Source organism: Lynx rufus, unplaced genomic scaffold, assembly GCF_022079265.1.
Source record: "Lynx rufus isolate CCGP_SWC_20201006 ecotype Redwood Valley unplaced genomic scaffold, mLynRuf1.p SCAF_2, whole genome shotgun sequence".
Classification (NCBI taxonomy): domain Eukaryota; kingdom Metazoa; phylum Chordata; class Mammalia; order Carnivora; family Felidae; genus Lynx; species Lynx rufus.
Window position 1 is genome coordinate 172,323,674 of NW_025814834.1, and position 18,355 is coordinate 172,342,028.

Below are 18,355 nucleotides of genomic sequence, written 5' to 3' on the forward strand. Positions count from 1 at the left end.
TTATTTAAAACAACTGCTAGGCTTTTCACAAACAATACGAGTAAGAAGGAAGGAAATTTGATCAGGTTTTCTTTGGCCAGAACAGCACTGCCTACACATTCTGAACAAAGTAGCCACAATTCAAAAAAACAGGGAGCCAGAATTTTCCAAAGGGTGTAGAGCTCAGTTATTTATTACAAAATGATCATATTACTAGATGCTTATAAAAGAGAAAGCAGGTCAGACAGGTTGGTTTACTTGTTTGTACTCCATTCCCCTCCCCTCACCCTGCTTCTTTAAAAGATTTTCTTGGTTTTAGTTTGAAAGAGAAAAAGCTAAAAATTTGACACTATATATATAAGTTAAAGATGCTTTCTCCTTTATTTTTTTTTTAATGTTTATTTATTTTTGAGAGAGAGACAGAACGTGAGCAGGGGAGGGGCAGAGAGAGAGGGAGACACAGAATCCGAAGCAGGCTCCAGGCTCTGAGCTGTCAGCGTAGAGCCCGACGTGGGGCTTGAATCCACGAACTGCGAGATCATGACCTGAGCTGAAGTCGGATGCCTAACAGACTGAGCCACCCAGGTGCCCCAAGATATTTTCTTCTTTAAAGCAGATTTAAAACTGGAGACGGAGAAGGTCAAGGTCATTACTAGGTTATTATGTATGTTGAGAGACTTTTTTGATCCAAGTGACTCTTGGTCTATGAGTCCTCCATAGCGGGAAGGCCTTATAGACACATATTCTAGCTCAAAATAAGATGACGTCAGGGAGGCATAGCCAGGTAAGTTTGGAAACTTGTATTTCATTCTTTTATAAATCTTGAGGAAACAAAAAAAAGAGAAGAAAGTAATCCCTCCTCACCATTTTTAGTTTTGCCCAAACTCATAGAACCTTCCAACATTTTTCTTCCAACCAAAATTTTATGGGTGAAATATGTTCTTGTATTTAACCTGACACAGGATTATTTGCTTTACTCCTCATCCACAAACTGTCACAGATTCTCACAGATTGGACAGAGACTTGGATTCTTTTCACGTTAGCATTGGCTTTCGAGACTCCAAAGAAAAGCTATCAAGAGAGCAGCGCAAACAATAAAACCTAATCCCCCTTCAGGTGTGTGCTTTTAAGACCGTGTTACACGCGGCCTTCTTCCCTCACAGAAGGAATGATCACTCCCAAGCCTTGGCATTTGTAAAACTTCACAGTCTTACCATTAATCAACACTGAGTCAGTGGCAACAGGTGAGAGTCCAAACTGTTTCTGTGTTAGCACCATTACCAGAAAAAGCCACTCATCTCTCTTCAGTAGTAAGATGTTCTTTACACAAAAATAACCATTTCCGTCAAGCAATGGGTGGCATTAAGAACTCCTGACTACTCATGTTTAAGAAGTAAAGGTTTTAATAAGGCAGAACTTTAAAAGAGGAAAGTGGAAGAAAAAAAAAAACTGCATTAAAGAAAAAAAAAAAGCCTTCCACAAAGGCAAATGGAATTTGAATTATTTGGGTTGTCAACTACTATGTACTTGGCTTCCTCAGAAATTCAAAACCACAGTGTATAACACCACTGTAGCCTGCCCTAAAGCTGAGAAATCTATCTTAATGGTCCATAGCTGTAATTTATAAATCATGCATGATCAGACGTGCCACTTATGAAAGCCCAGGAGTTTGGAGTTATGGGATTTATTTTAACGGAGACGCAAGGCAAGGGGACTTAGCAATGGTTTTTAAACCATTAGGAGGTGGAGCCTTTTCTAAATCATAAACCTTTAAGTTGAGGCAAGCCAAGGTTTTCAAAACACACAGTACGTACCTTTAACGTCGCCAAGATGCATGTGAAAGACCTGGGGGTCATATGAGAGAAACATGACCTTGCATGATGATGGGGAAAGCACCAGTATTTTTATATTGCTGCTACCAGAGTAAACTTGATTCTATGCTACATTTCTAAGATGATTGGTGTATTCTGTTCCATTTTAATTAAGGGGATCTTCAGGTTGGAGACCAAATTCTAACGTCTTCTGCAAAAGCAGACAGAAAGGGGGGCGGGGGGAACAGGCGAAGTTCTTTTAAAATTTTTATTTAGATCAATTTTACCTACTTAAAGACTCTTCTTGCTCTGAGGCCCTGGCTGATAACCTCGGCCAGGGGTGGGCAAACGTTTTTTGTAAAGGCCAGAGAGTGAAGGGGTTAGGCTTCGTAGGCTGCATGGTCTCTGTTGCAATTACTCAATTCGGCAGCTATGCTTCCAAAGCGGCCACAGATATTACATAAACAGATGAGTGTGGCCGTGTGCCAATTACATTTTTATTTTCAAAAACAGGCTGAAGACTCGATTTAACTTGTGGGCCCCAGTTTGCTGGCCCCTGGTGTAGACCCACATAATTCCTGTTCACTCTCCAAATACTTGCCATGTTCTGCTCATGGGTTGAGCACCTGACAATCACTTTCATCTCTTCCCCATCAAACCCTGTTCTTGTCCTGATCAGCCTTTCGGCTGAAGCCTCACCTTTCGGAAGCTTTCAAAGTAATCAGCTTGCCTTCTGTATTTCAACTAACTACCCATCGCCACTCTTCTTTTCTATGCTGGGAGCTTGTACCTTTTGACCACCTATACCCACTCCTCCCATCCCCCACTGTAGCTCTTTGCTCCGTAGCTCTCTTCACCATTATTTAACCTGCTTTGGTCTGTGCTAGTTTCCCACACCTGTGTGCATATAATTTCAAGTTAAACATATGAGTAAAAAAAAAAAAAAGGGAAAGGTATAATATGAGGACCATGAGCTTTAGAGCCAGATAGGTATAGATTCAAATTCTAGATCTTCCACTTAAACCAGTTATGCCTTAAGTTTCTGAGCTTCTCTCTGACTCAGTATTGCCATCTGTATAATGGGGCTAATAATATCTCATAGATTTGTTGTTAGGATCAAATGAGACAAAGTATATAAGGCACATGGTGTAGTTCTTGACCATGTGGGTAAGTGATCAATCAATAGCTTCTTTTATTGGTTATACTATCATAGGGATGGAGATGAGGATGGGAGATGAATAAATTGAAATTTGTTCCCATTTTCTAAGACCTGTTTGGATCACAGAATACACAAGGGGGAAAGAAAAGTAAGAATAAGAGGTACCTTCTGTTTACCTGTCTCTTGGACAAATAAATAAATAAATATTGATGAAAGAGTATGTACTATCAGGGTGGATATGACATAAGCATCTTGAAAAGAAATCTCTAGACAACAAAATGCAAAACAAAACAACAGTAGCAACAACTTTGGTCTAATAGTCATAGATACCATAGATACAATGACCTATGAAGACTCTTTTTGACCGAATATGCTTTGAACCTGTACCTTTGCTTAGATCTCAAACTTTCGACACTTACCCTAGAAACTTACAACTATGGGGCTATCTCCCTCTAGACTCTATTTTTCATTTACATCTACAATCCGTGAGTGTCCATACTGAACTCGCCTTTACCACGTAGACCCCTGCTATCCAAGCACACTTCAGAGCTAACCAGAGTCTACCCATGTCTTCCTCCTGGCCTTCCCAAACCCGAATACAATAGAAATTTCTATCATTCCCTTGAAAGGGCCACCATGTCGGTTTTGGGGAATTGTTTATTGGAGATCTAATACATGTTAAATCTAAAAAAAAAAGTTTTTAAAGAAGATCTAGAGTACTTTTAAGAAAAATTTGTTATTATTATTTTTTTTGAAAAATTTCTAACTAGATTAAGGGACTTTTAGTTTTGTTTCTGCCACTACTTGGCTTATGAATATAGGCAACTTCTGGGCGCTTGGGTGGCTCAGTCAGTTAAGCATCTGACGTCAGCTTAGGTCATGATCTCGCAGTTTGTGGGTTCAAGCCCCACATCGGGTTCTGTGCTAACAGCTCAGAGTCTGGAGCCTGCTTTGTATTCTGTGTCTCCTCTCTCTGCCCCTTCCCTGCTCATGCTCTGTCTCTCTCTCTCTCTCTCTCTCAAAAATAAATAAACGTTAAAATTAAAATTTTTTTATAAATATAGGCAACTTGTTTCTCTTCCAGTTCTCTCCTCTGCAAAATGAAGAGTCTGAACCCAATTGCTGAGGCTCACCTGGCTTTACATTCCAGTGGAATCTCGTCTCTGGAATTACACACAAATACTGAGTACAACTGGTCCCTAGTGAGAACACTGAAATCTAAAACATCTGAAACAAGGGAGCACATGCCCTTTGAAAGAAATTATTTTTCAAATGTTTCTGAGATATCAAGGTATAGAGTATTTCTGGACTCAGTCTCTAAGACACCCTGACTTTGGGAAGGCTGCAATACTTAGAGCTTTAAGACCTCTGAGTGTGTTTGTTCAAGCTCTCTGTATGATAGTGCCCCAGCCTTTGGATCCTGACCACCTTCTCCCTAACACGTGATATTTGTGCACTATTTGCCTAGGCTGCCATGATGGCTAAGGTGAGATGCGTTCAAACACCACACAACAGTGATGATTACTGGAAATATGAAGAGGGACTGTTGAGTGAGCAGAGTTGAAAAGAATCCTATTCCATGAAGGGAACGTGAGCTTTTTAAAAAAAAAAAATTTTTTTTTTAACGTTTATTCATCTTTGAGAGACAGAGAGAGACAGAGCATGAGTGGGGAAGGGTCAGAGAAAGAGGGAGACACAGAATTCAAAGCAGGCTCCAGGCTCTGAGCCATCAGCACAGAGCCTGACGCGGGGCTCGAACTCACAAACTGCGAGATCATGACCTGAGCCGAAGTCGGAGGCTCAACTGACTGAGCCACCCAGGTGCCTCAGGAATGTGAGCTTCTACATAATATGTAAGAAATCCTACAAAATGAGAGATGAGGAATAAGAAACATGGCAAAACACTGGAGAGAAAAGCAACCCCACAGAATGGACAAGCATGGAGGTTAATGGAAATAGGCAGGGAGTCCTCTAACAACCGGCTGGCCGTGCACTGGAATTACAAACTGCGGTCCTGCAAAGGAGAATTTCCCAAGTAAAATCTGCAGGGGTGCTCCAGCCTCTTGGAGGATTACCAAGGGATGGGGCCTGGGTGGTCTGCAAGTGGTCTGCCGACATGGGGGGAAAAAAAAGGCAAAAAAACAAGCAAATAAACAACAACAAAAGCCATGATAAACACAAAAGTGTGGGCTGATTTGCGGCATCTCGCTCACCAAACTGTCAGGTTTACATCGGAGTTTAAGCCCCTATTTCTGGGAGATATGTTACTTTCAAAGTGTCCTCCTGAATGCCAAGTATCTTCCTGAATACACCCCGGAGGACTGAAGGGTTTATTCCTACTGTGGTAGACTGCACACACACAGGGAGGAAGTGTGAGAAGAGTCAGTCTGGTGTGTGAAGTCAGGGGTTCACGTTTTGATCCCTGGTTGGGTACCAACCAGCTCTGTGTCAGCCTCCTGGCTTCTTTTACTGCAAGATGGAAACTGTATGGCATGTTTTACAGCTCAACCACCCTGGGCTTGAAATCACCATTCCCTTTCCTAATCTGGGGAAAATTACTGAACATTTCTGAGCCCACCTTTATCTATAAATTGGATAAAATAGCACAGAAGAAAAGATCTGAGACTAGAATTAATTCTAGTACACAGTGGGGCTCACTCACTTAAAAAGTATGTGTTGAGGGGCGCCTGGTTGGCTTGGTTGGTTAAGCATCCAACTTCGGCTCAGGTCATGATCTCACGGCCCGTGAGTTCGAGCCCCGCGTCGGGCTCTGTGCTGACAGCTCAGAGCCTGGAGCCTGTTTCAGATTCTGTGTCTCCCTCTCTCTCTGCCCCTCCCCTGTTCATTCTCTGTCTCTCTCTGTCTCAAAAATAAATAAATGTTAAAAAAAAAATTAAAAAAAAAAAGTATGTGTTGAGAATCAGCTCTGTGCTAGATAGTGTATTAGACTGTGGGTTATTCATTCTTCTTAGCATTGTTTTTTTTTTTTTTTAGAATAAATTAGGATACGTGAGAAATAATCATTATCATACAATGCAATGTGGCAACATGAGATAACTGGGAATCAAGAGTTGAACTGTTTTCAACTGTTTTCATGGACCCGGAGTTTCATGGCATGGGCTAATAGTCACTTTCTAGGACGTGACCTTACCTGCGCTCTGCAAGTCCTAACTGCAGGAGTAAGTCACTTTGGCTGGTGAGAAAGTCTGGAAACAGAGCTCTTATGGTTTTTATTTGGGGGGGAGGGGATACCTATCCTTCCCTCAGCCTCAGTCTATGTATTTAGAGTGGCCTTAACCCTACCCCCTGGCTCCACAGGTAAGCATACAACTCAGGCTACGCCAATAAGAAACCCCTTTATCTTTTAAACATAAGGATTGTTCCAAAAGTGACCCAAGCGAATGACCCAAACCGGGACAATCAGAGCCATAAGCATCCAGGAGTAGAACCTTTCCTAGATCTATTGTGAAAAGGCTGTTCTCTTTTCCTTGGGATTGTTAAATTGGTGAGAATTAAGCCTGGAGCTGCTCACATCATTAATGCCACAGTCCGAAGAGATTCAGCCTAAGAATGAAGTTCACACAGAAGACAGCAGAGCTGAGGGGAGAGAACAACATACAGCTTTCTGAAGGTATCACCTGAGCTTCTGGATCCAGCTCTACCTGAAGCCAAAAACCCCTAGACTTTTTGGTTACAGGCACCACCAGTCCGTGATTTTCTTTCAGAGCAGTAGAGGGATGGTTAAGGAAGTTGGATGTGTTTCTCTCACTGACAAGAATATTTCACGTGAAAGAGTCTATATTAACATATCTTCAAAGCCATTCATTACAGGGTATGCAGTAATTCTGCAACTTTTCATGGTGTTCAGGAACTTGGATTTGGGAAGATCTGGAGATATCCCTCAGGGATGCCAAGGTTTTCTAAATTCATATTGCATGCCAATAGAAGGGACCCCCACAAATACTTTACATACCTGTGCTATATTATCGCTTTCTTGAATTCTCCTCTCATTAATCTCATCACACTAATAGTAATCTGTTTCATATCTGTCTGTTTTATTAGACTGCAGGCACAGGACTTGTCTGGTTTGCTCATCAGGGCCTAGCACACTGCTTGGCGGATGGGAAGTGCTCAATAATTATATGCTGAGTTGATTCCTATCAACAACAGACTCTTGCGAACAAAAACGGTGCTTAACTTTAGCAAGAGCCATGCCTGAATGAAGACATGCCAAAGTGAAGTCTCTACCATGGCTGAAGGGCTACCCATCCCGGGAGGGAGCTATTTATTGCCCCACTGGGGAGATTCCCCTATTCTCCCAGTGTGATGGGGTAACCAGGCTGGTGCACTTCCCTGGGACCACATCTCCTGGTTTGGGCACATGAGGCTCCTCCAGGGGAGGACCCATGAGAGCAGGTAGAAGACAACTGGGGAGGAGGAGTGGGGAATGAAGGAAGTAAGGACCCTCTCAAGAGAACCACATTCAAAGTGAGGATAAAAGACATCCCAGAGGTGGTGAACATTTCGTGACATCCTTGTGACAGTACCTAGCACTTTCCATATGTCATTTCACTTCTTCCTCCTCCTCCTCCTCATGCTTTAAAGTTCTGTATGGGTGGGAAAACAAAAGGCAGGCAGAAGACAGGTGACTAGTTCAAGCACACACGGATCCCAAGTGGCCAGCCAGGATCCGAATTCTATTCTGGCCGACTCTACGGCCCATGCACTTTTCACTGCACTCCGCTGCTCCCACTTGAATTATTTTTTGGAGGTCAACCGGTTTATTTCCTTTCAGCAGTGTTTGTTCTCGGGTCCCTTATTATTGTATTGCAACCTGGCAACTCTGATGTTGCTCATGGGTGTTTTGCACATAAGAAAAAGGAAGCGTTTGATGGGGTGGGGGAAGGCAACCGCAATTTAATATGAAGAAATGGCACATGTCAAATGTAAATTTACTGTGGAAATATACATTTTAAAAACCATTCTATACGCGTGATTAAGTACACTAATTTCAACACTACAAAGGGTGCAGCATGAAATAGGTGATCTCTGTGATACTGCAACCACATTAATAGGGCCGTACATTCCCATTTCAAATATCAGTGCTCACCCCCCTCTGCCTACATGGATGATAAGCTGATACTACATAAACATTGTTAAAGCCACAGTTCCATGCTACAGTAATTCACTTAACTTTAACATGATTTATGGTTCTGTCAATAGGGGAGGTTGAAAACCGTGCACGGAAGCTTCAATGTGAGCTTCATATTTAAAACAGCAATTGTGTGCGTGTGTGCGTGGGTGTGTGTGTGACAGAAGAAAACATTCCACATAAAGAGGAGGTACGAGTCCAATATTGACTTTGTTACTCTACTCCGAAAAAAAAGGAAAATAAAGGAGTCCAAAACATGGAATCAACGTTACATTAAGCTACACCAAGAAGAAAGAACTGATAGGGATTCAGCTGATTACGTGATTTATAGTTCAAGCGATACCAGGAAGTCTTATCAATGAGAGGATTTCAAAGCAACCTTGCTCAGAACCACTGCCTTCACCATGTGTGCACATGTGGGTCTATGGTGGGGGTGCGGGTGGGGGGGAGGTAGAGAGGGAGGGAAAGACGGAGAGAGCGATGGAGACAGGTGGAGAGAAAGGGGCAAACAATCCCAAGGGAGGGCAGCTTCACAATGAGTTTAAATCTAGGCCCACGTGGTTAATCACCCTACTTTTCTCTCTGGCACTCCACCTGGGGGCCTTTTGCCTCTTTAAGAGATTAAGGAGTCAACTGGTCTTTCTCCTGTAACCTGTCCTCCTTGGGAACACATATTAGCAGGATTCCCCTACAGAAGAGCTCTCTTTAGAAGTTTGCTGCCGGGATGACAAATTAACCCAGCAGGGTGTCCCACACATCTATCTCGGTACAAATTATTAGTGTAATAGAGCTTTTAGTTATGCATTTATCTAGTAATTATTGAATGGCGACACAGAACCAAGCTGAGCAGCCATGGCCTTTTATGAGGTTCGCTCGGTGGGTGGCCTTACAGTTAATTTAGGATAGTTTTCCACTAAGCAGTTCACTTGCAGACAAATTAGCTAAACAGCCTTCTCCTTTAAATATTTTCCATGTCATAGTGAAACTCTTTACAATACAATAAAGGTACAGTTTTAATTACACGCTTCCTGACTTTTGTTTAGTTGTAGTTTTAAAACATTTGCTGGCACTGTTTTTTCCTTCGGCTGGGCAGTAATAGCTGGTTGTAAGTATCTGGCTAATGAATTTAATAATTTCCTGAACTGGGACTTAAAGGGCCTTCGCTAAAAAGCTGCTTTTCCTCCTTACCTTCCAGATCCTTCAAATCCCACCGGCCGTGTTTCCCACTAGGCTGGACACCAGCACTTGAGCTTAACTTTGACCAGTGTTCACAAGCCCTCTTACTTGTCTTTCAGTGCACTTCAGAGGTAGTGTTCTTAGGCCCATGATGCCTCCATTTGAAAATCAATTCTGGCAATTCCTATTGTACAGTGACAATGTAATGTCTTCTCAAATGGCATACTCCACTAATAAATAAACACCTTGCATCTGTTGGCAGATTATTTCAGCACCTTGTTAGCAACAGGTACTTAATTGCTTCTCGTTTCCCTGAGATGATTCAATTGCACTAAACCAGGAGAGGCAAATTAGATTCAGGTCCTTTGAAAGGAGCACCGTTCTACAACTAAGTTAAAAGCTTTCCTAAGAGGCAAAGAAGTTTGCAGACCACTTAGGTACTGGGGGGGGCAGGGAGGGGGCTATGCCAAGGGACAGGTCCCACGGTTATGGTGGTGATAAAGGGGGTATGTCTTCTTGTGGGTCCTTTACTTGAACAAAGAGAAACTGTAACCTTACAGCAGATAATCATTTTGAGCTCAGTATTCCTCTTAATGCTCATCAAGTAGAAGCTCTGCATGAAGACAAAGCAAATATATATTGAGCATTTTATTCACTATGCAAAGCATCTCCCTAAATGCTACCAAATACATGCTCTTGAATATTCTATTATTATTACACATGGGGGATGGAAAGGACTCCCTGTTATTCCCAAACTTTCTGTGTGCCTTCAATCAAATCCATGCAATCACTCATTTATTCAACAAATATTTGTTGAGTGTCTTCCTTACGCCAGGCACGAGGCTGAGGGACACAGATAGGAAGAATAAAGCCATAGTTCCTGCTCTAATGGGCCCTGCCATCTAGTGATAAGTGTTGCCTTCATATTTTACCTCTCCTTCCTTCCTCCTCTATTATTGTCTATGGATCTACACTCCTCCAACCTTTCCTGGTGACCTCAGCTTCCTGGAAGGTGATCTGAATTCTCATAATTCTCTGCAGTATGTTTTTCTTGGCCACACTGGGAGATATTGTTAACTGCAGACCCTCAGACATTTCATCACTGAGAGCAGGATTCCTGCTTGAATCATGAGGATCATGGACTTAGGTTTATAGAGCATATATGCTTCTGCCTACCTCTCCAAACCGAAACTGGCATGACTCTTTGAAAGCCGCACGATAAATCTTTGGTTTATATGGCTATTGTTTTAGCACATCTTATGTATATTTTCGGTACTAGGGCAATTTTTTAAATGTTTATTTATTTTGAGAGGGAGAGAGCAAGAGAGTGCACAAGTAGGGGAGAAGCAGAGGGAGAGGGGGACAGAGGATACCAAGAGGCTCTGTGCCGACAGCAGAGAGCCCGATGTGGGGCTCGAACCCACAAACCGTGAGGTCATGATCTGAGCCGAAGTCAGGCATTTAACCAACTGAGACACTCAGGCACCCCAGGACAATTTTACTTCTAAACTGCCTTCGTTGTATATGTTTTTTGACTCCTAAAGAAGTGGGCAGTTTAGTCTCATGCTCACATCGTGTATGTCTTTAATTCCTCAGTACTTAGTTGTAGAAAAGCATGACTTGTTTGCTGTTGCTTTGTTTGGTGTGTTTGCAATTAGAAGGTACCCTGCTGGAGAACGGGGGCTAAGTCTTATGCCTCTTTGGACTCTCGCAGTGCCAAATGCCACAGAGGTCTCTGTCAGGATGCCCTTGTCCCCGACAACACCTGTGCTTCCCTTGTCACAGTAATACAACTGCTAGCTTTCTTGTCCCGTCATCCACCGAGAGGTCAGCACTCTCCAGCCAGAGTCCAAGCTGCTCGTGTTCACTCTATTCAGCAACTGGTAGAGCCCCTTGTACACACTGTTAAGTGCTTGATAAATATTTGTGGAAAAAAATTAATGGGTCCCCAGACAGTAATGGGAGTCTGCAAGTCGATTTTAATACTGAAAAAGTCACACTGTAGAGCTAGTCAGGGAATACGGTGGAGTGAAACAGGGCCAGACGCTTGAGAGGGCTACTTGTAAATGTTTCTCCAGATGAGGACAATGTCTGAAGTATCTCTTTTGCGTCTATGCTGCAAGATGGCACAGTTGAAGAGGATTTCGTGCAGTCCTCACGTTTTCATAGGAATTAGCACATCTTCAGGCATGAGCTGAAGAGGTATGCCTGAGTGACTCAGCTTACCTCAAGTGCTCAAGTTGAGATACCCTAAGACACCTCTAATGAAATCAGATATGGTCTCTAGATTTTGAACTTCTTCAACTTGACCACTCCTTTTTTTTTTTAAACAGTAAATGTATGCTTGGCAAAAAAAAAAAAAAAAAAAAATCTAATAAAGTTGCTTGTTACTGTTAAAACAACAACAACAAAAAAGTCACACTGACCTCAAAAATTGTTTTTTGAAGTGATTTGCATCTAACAGAAATCCTACATTACCAGTAGCAAGGATTTGTGGGCTAATAAAAAAAGGTCACATGATATGTTTATGGCTGTTATTAAAAAACTCAGTGTGATAACATGGGTTATGTCATGCTTATCAAAAGATCTAAATGGCTATGTTATGTCTTACTAATAAAAAAATGTGAAAACAAATTAATTGTTTAAATAAATGCAGTTTATTTCTCCCAGTGGGTAGAAAAAGGCAGCACCTACAGATATAGTGGTAAAGGCACTGAGTTGGAGACTTGATTTCTATTCTTGGCTGAGATCTCTCTCATCTGCAAGAATAATGTGGAATAGTTACTAACTGCTAACCAGCAGAGTTCTCCGCTACTTAGCTACTTATAAAGTCTCCTTTTATATAGAGTGGCAATATGTTCAGCTTAAAAATATATATATATATTTCCCAGCCTCCCTTGCAGCTTGAGGTGATCTTGTGGAATACACAGTTCTGGCCATGCAGCCTAACATTCTGCAAAAGGTAGCAGAATGAGCTGGCTTTTCTTTCTGCTTGGAATGCTAGTGTAAAGCAGGAGTGCAGTGGCCACATTGTGACCATGAGGTCACAGCATGAGGATGGACACAACTGACTACAGCAAGGCTAAAAGAAGAAATCTCAATCCTTGGACTCGAACGGTCCTGAGTCACATACTTGTTTTTATATGAGAAAAAATATGACCTGTTTGGTGAGATTTTCTATTACTTGCAGTCAAACGCATTCTTAGCTGATACAGGAAATGAATTAGACCAGATTTCCAGGGCACTCTTCTAAAAGTCTGCGGTTCTAGGGGAAGCTCTGTAAGTGCTTACTCGCTAATTACTTTCAACCTCTGCCTTGAGATGTGGACAGTGCCTGTCCCTCCCCATTTCTAAATTCCCTAGAGCACAGAGCTGTTTTACTTAGTGTAAAGCATTCAATTAAATGAAATACTTAAATTAAGTATCGTTCATTAGCTTGTTTTTGAAAATAGCAAAGATTTTAGGCAGACACCTAAAGACAAACTTTCAAGGAACTCTAAAATATTACTGCTCCAAATTTAAAGGACAAATTTACAACTGTTTAAAAAGCAAAGGGAAGACTTGTTTAAAAAGCAAAGGTTTTTTTTCGATTATCATAAATCAAACTGTCGTGATTAAATACTTTGTTATGGCTGAAATTTTGAGTGCTGGCAAAAGAAAGTTTTTGAAAGCCCAATCATTCAGCTTAAAGTACACAATAATTGTAATAATATACAATGACATGTAGATGCTTTTATGGAAACTTAATGTCTTCTCCACTCCCCAGGGTATTCCAAAATGCTTTAACCCCTTTACCTAATTTTAACTACATAGGTGGCCAAGTATTCTTCCCATGATACAGATGGCCAAACTGAGACCACAAGGTTAAATGATTTATCAAAGCCACAAAGAAAGCCAATATTAGAGAGGGGATTTGTTTAAAAAAACAAACACACACCTATTTCTACCTTCATGATGTACATAGGGAAGTGATTAGACTAGCATAAAATACGAAAAACCATAGTTTCCATGTCAAAGTTTTACTCATATAATCTTATAAAGGTTTTCTTCCCCATCGTGGACATTCCTTATATACATATTTTTAATTTTTTTAAACATTTATTTATTATTGATAGAGAGACACAGAGCATGAGCAAGGGAGGGACTGAGAGATGGGGAGACACAGAATCTGAAGCAGGCTCCAGGCTCTGAGCTGTTAGCACAGAGCCTGATGCGGGGCTCGAACTAACAAACCTCGAGATCATGACCTGAGATGAAGTCGGATGCTTAACCGACGGAGCCACCCAGGCGCCCCCATGGACATTCCTTATAAAGAAGCCCTGCACAAACTATTAGCCATTTATCACCCTTAGTTCTTGTGAAGCAATGGGATCTTGTCAGTGTGGGGGAGGGGATGATGTCTTTTGTGTACATTTATGTGCAATCTGATACTTTTTATTTATTCAACCAATATTTGAGCATAATATCCATTGCATGAGACACAATGAAGGCAATAAAAAGTGCAAGTTATAGATCCTCCCTTTCAAAGGTTTCATGCTACGAGAACGACAAGGCATGTACATTAATAACAAAGCAAGGCACCAGTGGAGGAAATCTGTAGACATGAAAGGCTATGGGACTTCACAGAGCGTGAGGGGATGGCAGCCTGTGTGGAGCTAAGGGTTTTCATGTAAAAATTGTACTTGCACCGGTCTTGGGATGGGCAAAATGTTGATAGGTGAAAGCAAGAGGGACGACATGAAAATTTTCAAAGCCTGGGTGAAAATGGGTGATTGAACTGTTTGTATGACTTGAGTACATGTTCTATTTCCAGGTACTGGGCAAACAACTGCAAACACATGATTTCATTTGCTCCCGAGACAACATGATTCTCTTGAGGCAGAGATTACAATCTCCAATTTATAGAGGAGGAAGCTATGACTCAGAGAAGTAAAGCACTGTACCAGGTTGACACGGTTGGTAGAAGTGGTGGAGACAGGATTCAGACACTGGTCCATTTGACCCCCATGCCTTTATGCTTACCCACTATACAATGCTGCCTCCCTCACGGCCCTATTTTTCTGCACTTGCTTTGAACTTTCAAAGAGAGGTTTCCTTTGTAACAACTGGCCATCAAATTTCCAAATGTGGCTTATATCTGTAGTCAAAAATAGGGCCACTGTTTTTTAAGCACGGTGACCTTGCTTTGCTGTTGCTCTGTTAAAATATCACCTCTGGCCTGAGCACTGAGATATGTCACACAGTTATTGTTTATGAACTGGGGTTTGTCTAGTCAAGGTATTTTAAGACATTTTTAAAGAAGGCAGCAGAATCCTTGCAATCTGAGTCCTACCCAGAGGTGAATACACCATGTGATTCTGAGCAAGGGTGCAGTAAACAACCCCACCCCCTTCCCCCATCCCTGTGCTCTACGACCCTTTCTCTTCCTCCAGGCCCTTTGAAGTTCTACTGTCTGTCTGGATTCTCTATAATGATTTACTGATTTGGGTTATGGCAACTCTTTACAATAAAAGGAACATGTGAGGTTGAAGTCTCCTTTATGTACACGTCACATTTATTCCACGCTGGCTCGTTCGGTCAGACTCTCTCTTTCAGTTTGGCCTCATCTTCCTAAAATATCAACTTTTAATCCTGTGATCCCATTCCAAGCATTAGCTTTCCAACTGGTTCAGAGAAGAATAAAGGACAATATGGCACCTGCAGCAAATATTTCTCAGACAGCCAGACGCTCAATGCCAACCCTAAAAAATATCTTAGCCCCAAAATGTCTCGTGTTAGCCCATCTCCACTCAGATTCTTGCCACAACAACACCACTAAAGAGTTCCATCTACGTTATTCCAATTCCCTTTACCAGACCACTAAGGGGGGGCAGGGTGCAATAAGAATGGGTACCTGAGTAGATTTTCCAGAAAGGAGAACCGAGGATACTGGGAACCATCTTGAATTCTGGTGAAAACAAAGAATCTTTGGTATTTCATAATTCTTAAACTAGGTGTCTCTTTTCCTCATAAACACTGTTCACGCTATGAATATAAGATCAAAGCTCATTGTTCTGAAGGCTAGGGAGGTCCACTCTGGTTCAACCCAGCATGGGCTGTTTCAGCAAATATGTTTAAGTATGTAGCATGAAGAAGGTCCCAATCTTGGCACTCACAGGTAAACAGTAGAATTGTTTTAATAATTGTAAAACTACAGCTTTAAGGCAAGACACATAGAAGGCACTCAATATTTACTGGATAAATGGTAATATATGCACATCGCTTTATGCTCCTCAAAGAGTCTCTACAAATACTGTCTTATCGTGTTTCTACATAAGCATAGGCAGCTGGGAGGAAAAGTTCTTTCAACAATAGTATTGGCCCATTTTACTGGTGAGGACATTAAAAAATCCACAAGATAAGTGGAAAGGCAAAGAGGCACCTTACCCAGATATCCTGATTGCTGCCATATTATTCTTCCCAATCCTTATTACTTTGCTACACCATGAATCTTTCCTCTGCTTGGAATGCCTTCCATTCACATAAGCAACTTTTTAAGATTTGACTTCAATGCTATCTATATTTTGAAATCTCTTTATTAGGTAAAAAGCGGTAATAGCACGTTCCACATTATCTTCTGAATGCTTATTTCCTTGTATCTCTCTCTGCCCTAGACTGTATGCTTTATGAGGACAGGAACCACTGAACTCCCATGACAGGCACTCAGGGAACTGTTGTTGAATGAATGAATGAAACTCCATAGTCCCTTCCTCTGAGTTCCTGCAGAAATTTCTACTTTTAACATTCATTTAGCATTTAGAATGACCATAAAAAAGATAAGAAACATCACATGCCTTATCTCCATGAGACCAAAAATCTTCTGACTAAAAGGACTTCACATCTTTTATTTTCCACCACAGTTGAGATGCTTAATGACTATGAGGATAATATCATAATACTACCCCCATTTAAACAGACTCATTTTGGGACTGTATAATCCAACTCAGATGCAAGGTTTTCAAGTCAGAAAAAAATACGTATGTTGCCTTTCTAATTATAACACACACACACACACACACACACACACACACACACGCATGCACACCACACAATTGAAAATAGTAAGAAATCTTGAGAAAATTCTATCAAGATCACATGTTTAAAGATGGAGCATGTACGTTTTCATAATTGTAAATATAGTAATTGCTTCACAAAATAGTCCAAATACTTGTTTTCTTCAATGTGATTTCTGCACGTGTGCGCTGGCCGGCCCTCTCAACTTCCATACTTCCCTGAGATGCACCCAGAGTATTCATAAAGGGATTCAGATTTGTGGGTCTCACTTTGAGATTAATGCAAGAAATATCAGTTTCCCCAGGTGTATGTTAAGGTAGACAAGAGACCGTAACTTTCTAGGCTGTTTTATAACACCAGCTGGTAGATCACAGACCTACCTAAATGATGATCTGATGGAAGAAAGTAAACGTGGTTACAGTTATTCATACTCCTACTGTGGGGAGTTTCATAAACAAACTAATAAATATTTTCATCTTGCAATAAGATCGAGTTAAGTGATTTGCTGACATTCTCTTGAGGTTTAAAGCTTGTCTTTAATGCGAAATACAAATCATATTTCTTGTGGACACATTTTAATAATAAACTTAAAAGCACACGGGACAAAAATAATGAAAACATTGCAATGAAAACCAGACAAACTATCTACCACTTCAAAAGGAGTGAGTGAAGACTGCTCGTCAACACCGTGATGCAAACAATCTCAATGCAAAATGCCACATATTGAAATCAGGTTTCAAGGAAAGGGAATCAGCAGGGATGAGAGAATGAAAAACAGCTTATTACATGCAAACAGGTAACTAACTACAGGAAAATACACTCACCTAACCCACCCACCCCCACACACCCCCCACACACCCACACTCACACCCACACACACACTTCTTTTGTACAACCTGTAGGACAGATTTGATTTTGGTTCGGTTCCAATTACCTCCCACCTCTCTGCAATATCCCTCCGGTAATGAGAGGTTTTGGTCCCTTTTTGGCCTTAGGTACAGATCAAGGCTTTGGTGCCAAAGCTGTTCCCAAGGATGAGAAATTGGAACACTCACTGCCCTCAGGAGCATTCTGGGAGAGGCCTTCTTGTCTCTCACTTTGCTACCCTTGCTCCCGAGGCCATGATCTAAGCGCGACCAAGGGAGCCCATGGAGCAGCTCACCTCTGGGTCCTGTAATGACAGGTCGGTGATGCTGTGTGAATGCCGTTCCCAGGGAAGAGGTCTGCGAAGGGGAGGGGCTGCTGAAACCAGACTTCTCCGACTTCTTCAGTGTGGTTGGAGATGGCATTCCTGGCAAGAAGGATGGAGTGATAAGCACACTTTAATTCATGGCACGACAGCTTGTACAACCTAAAAGATAAAACTGAAAGAATTAAAAAAAGAAATCCACCTGTGAGCGCAAAATTTGTTCTGAATTGCTTTGAATTTGTCATGGGAACAAAACAGGTGACAAAATGGTTCCCTGATAAATCCGACTATAACTGATTTCAACTTATTTTACTAAATCGCAGTCCATTTTGGCATTATTGATCTTTCTAATTACAGAGGGCCACTTTCCAGTGTTGCTTGAGAGTTTTTATATGCCTGTGGCTCCTGGGACCCTTGAGGAAGAAGGCTCTCGAAGGCACATGAAGACCTCATCTGCAGTCACTTCATCTTGCCAGGTACCTTCCTTAAGCACCAAGGCCCTTTCTCCACATTTTAAATAATTTAGCTATTTTAACACTAAAAAAAAAAACCCCTCAACAATGGCAACTCAGTTAGTTGTTCATCTGATGAATCATTTATAGTAGAAAAAAGAAAGAAAAGATATAAGTAAAAACTCCTTAAATGCCTCCTAACGATTGAAACTGGTTAAATAAATATGATAGAACCCAAGGAAATAATACTGTAAAAGATTGACATGGAAAGATAATTAATGACATGGAATAAAGACATGGAAAGCAATAAAATAGGATGTTGTGCTATGATGCCATTTAAAAATATATTTCTATGTACAGAGAAAGAGCTGGAAGGAAATACAC

The 18,355-nt window shown here is 41.4% G+C and overlaps 1 protein-coding gene across 2 annotated transcripts in view; it reads right to left on the minus strand.

Annotated features, from left to right (window-relative positions):
* NFIA (nuclear factor I A) overlaps positions 1–18,355 on the minus strand; it is a 367,160-nt gene that overhangs the window by 58,567 nt on the left and 290,238 nt on the right. For both annotated transcript variants that reach the window (XM_047083781.1, XM_047083780.1), the window contains exon 7: positions 17,493–17,621. In XM_047083781.1, coding sequence (XP_046939737.1) covers positions 17,493–17,621 — 129 coding nt within the window. The remainder of the gene's footprint in view (positions 1–17,492; positions 17,622–18,355) is intronic.